General features: G+C 50.3%; 1 protein-coding gene across 1 annotated transcript in view; it reads right to left on the bottom strand.

Annotated features, from left to right (window-relative positions):
- Positions 1-343: 343 nt before the first annotated feature.
- LOC114636172 (zinc finger protein 764-like) overlaps positions 344-1,983 on the bottom strand; it is a 1,982-nt gene continuing 342 nt past the window's right edge. Inside the window, exon 2 of the mRNA XM_028784416.1 lies at positions 344-1,979. Within this exon, the coding sequence (XP_028640249.1) occupies positions 1,255-1,979 (725 nt within the window). The 3' untranslated portion in view covers positions 344-1,254. The remainder of the gene's footprint in view (positions 1,980-1,983) is intronic.

Genomic DNA, 1,983 nt, shown 5'->3' with positions numbered 1-1,983 from the left:
ACACACACACACACACACACACACACACACACACACACACACACACACACATTTTTAAAAGGCAGCAGTAGACTGTGACCCTGAGCTTCGCTGAGCACAAAAGGATACAGAGGCTCAGATTTCCTCCAGTTCAAACAGGTGGGGAGACTCCCCTACCTGTGGCTAAGCTTGGCTACAAAGGCCCAGCCCAGGGTGTTCCCAGAGTGAACAAGCTGTCAGGGCCTTTCCCTCCAAATGCATGAGCTGCCGGTGCTTCCTTTCACAGGTACAGAGGAAAGGTAAACAAGGTAATAGGCAAGTAAGGACTTTAAAATATTCAAAACAAACTACAGGACAGAAAGAGTCTGTGGAATTTTTTCTTTGGTTTTCTATTTCCCTCTTCTGCCACCCAGTTTTGCATATCCCCTCCTGGATTCAGAAAACCTGAAAAGGCACAATCTTCAAGAACTCCTTCCACCACTGAAATCAAGTCACTAGAGATGTAGCCTTTACCAACGGAGCACCCCTTCCCCCCTGCTGTGTATGTATGTGTGTAACTGAAGGCAGCCTTGAGATAATGAACTTCCTTGTGCCTTCAACTACCAAGTGCTGAAAACCTAGGCATGTGCCAGCACACCCAGTATATGCAGTACTGAGAGCAGAACCCAAAACGAATGTGTCTTCTTTGCTTGGCTGATTATTTTGGATTTTTTTTTTTTTTTTAAGAGAAGCTAGATATCTTGGTGGGGGGTGGGGATGGTGAGATACTTTGATTTTTAATTCTCAATTAATTTCCCTCTTATTATCTTTAGAAGTAGTCTCAGGTGACCCAAACTGGTCTCAAATTCCTGATCTCCCTGTCTCTACCTCCCCAGTGTGGGGATCACTGGCAGGCACCACCACACCAGGCTCTTGATCAATAACTCAACCCCTGAGAATGCAGCTGACTCAATTCACACAGAGCCATCAGCTTTAGTCTCTGCATTAAAGAGGCACTGACTTCAATAAGGTTCTCCTCAACCTCAAGCCTCTCAATACTTCTGAACCAGGAGACTGCTCTTGCTTCTCATATGGAGTTCTAGTGGGGTTCCTCACCCCAACCCAATAGACTCAGGATCTGTGTGTGTGCAAATGCATCTGGTAACCACCTAGAAGACTGTACCCTGTGCCCAGGACCAGCATTAGCTAGAACATCTGTGACTTCCGCAGGATGCCATAAATTCAAGCCTCTGGGCTTCAAAGGATGTACATATTTCACCCTCTGTGTTGGCACTTTTAAGACCATCCCCCACACTCCTGGAATATCTCTGGGTAATGCTGGAAGCCCACCGGTGGATCCGGGTCCTCTTGGCCAGTGCCCAGGGAAATAGACAACTGACTGGCTTTTCTGTCCCTATGGCCTTTAGCTCCTGGCCTATGGACCCACTGGTGGCTTGTCATAGCTGACTTTGTGCGAAACTGCCTGCCACACTGAGGGCATGGGTAGGGACGCTCACCAGTGTGAGTCCGCCTGTGCGCTGCAATTTCAGAGCCCTGGCGGAAGCAGCGACCACAGTCAGGGCATGAATAAGGCTTTTCACCCGTGTGAATGCGCATGTGGCGCCGAAGATACTTAGAATCGGCAAAGGCTCTGCCACAGTGTGTGCAAGTAAAGGGGGTCAAGCCGCTGTGCACCACCCGCTGGTGCTCATGGAGCCCTGAGGTCCGACTGAAGCGGCGTCCACAATCAGCACAGCAGTAAGGCTTCTCCCCAGTGTGGACACGGAGATGGCTCGTGAGTGCAGAGCGCTGTGTGAAGGTCCGGCCACAGTGAGCACAGCGATGAGGCCGCTCCTCTCGGTGTATGGCCCGGTGCGTGCTCAGGGAAGATGCCCGACCAAAGGACTTGCTGCACTCAGGGCAACGAAATGGTTTCTCACCTGTGTGAGTGTACATGTGCGCCACCAATGTGGACCGCTGGGAAAAACACTTCTCACAGTTAGGACAGCGATGAGGTCGTTCTCC

This window comes from Grammomys surdaster, unplaced genomic scaffold (genome assembly GCF_004785775.1).
Source record: "Grammomys surdaster isolate TR1022 unplaced genomic scaffold, NIH_TR_1.0 122731, whole genome shotgun sequence".
Classification (NCBI taxonomy): Eukaryota; Metazoa; Chordata; class Mammalia; order Rodentia; family Muridae; genus Grammomys; species Grammomys surdaster.
The sequence above is the reverse complement of the archived record's forward strand: the minus strand, read 5'-3'. Positions and strand labels throughout refer to the sequence as shown.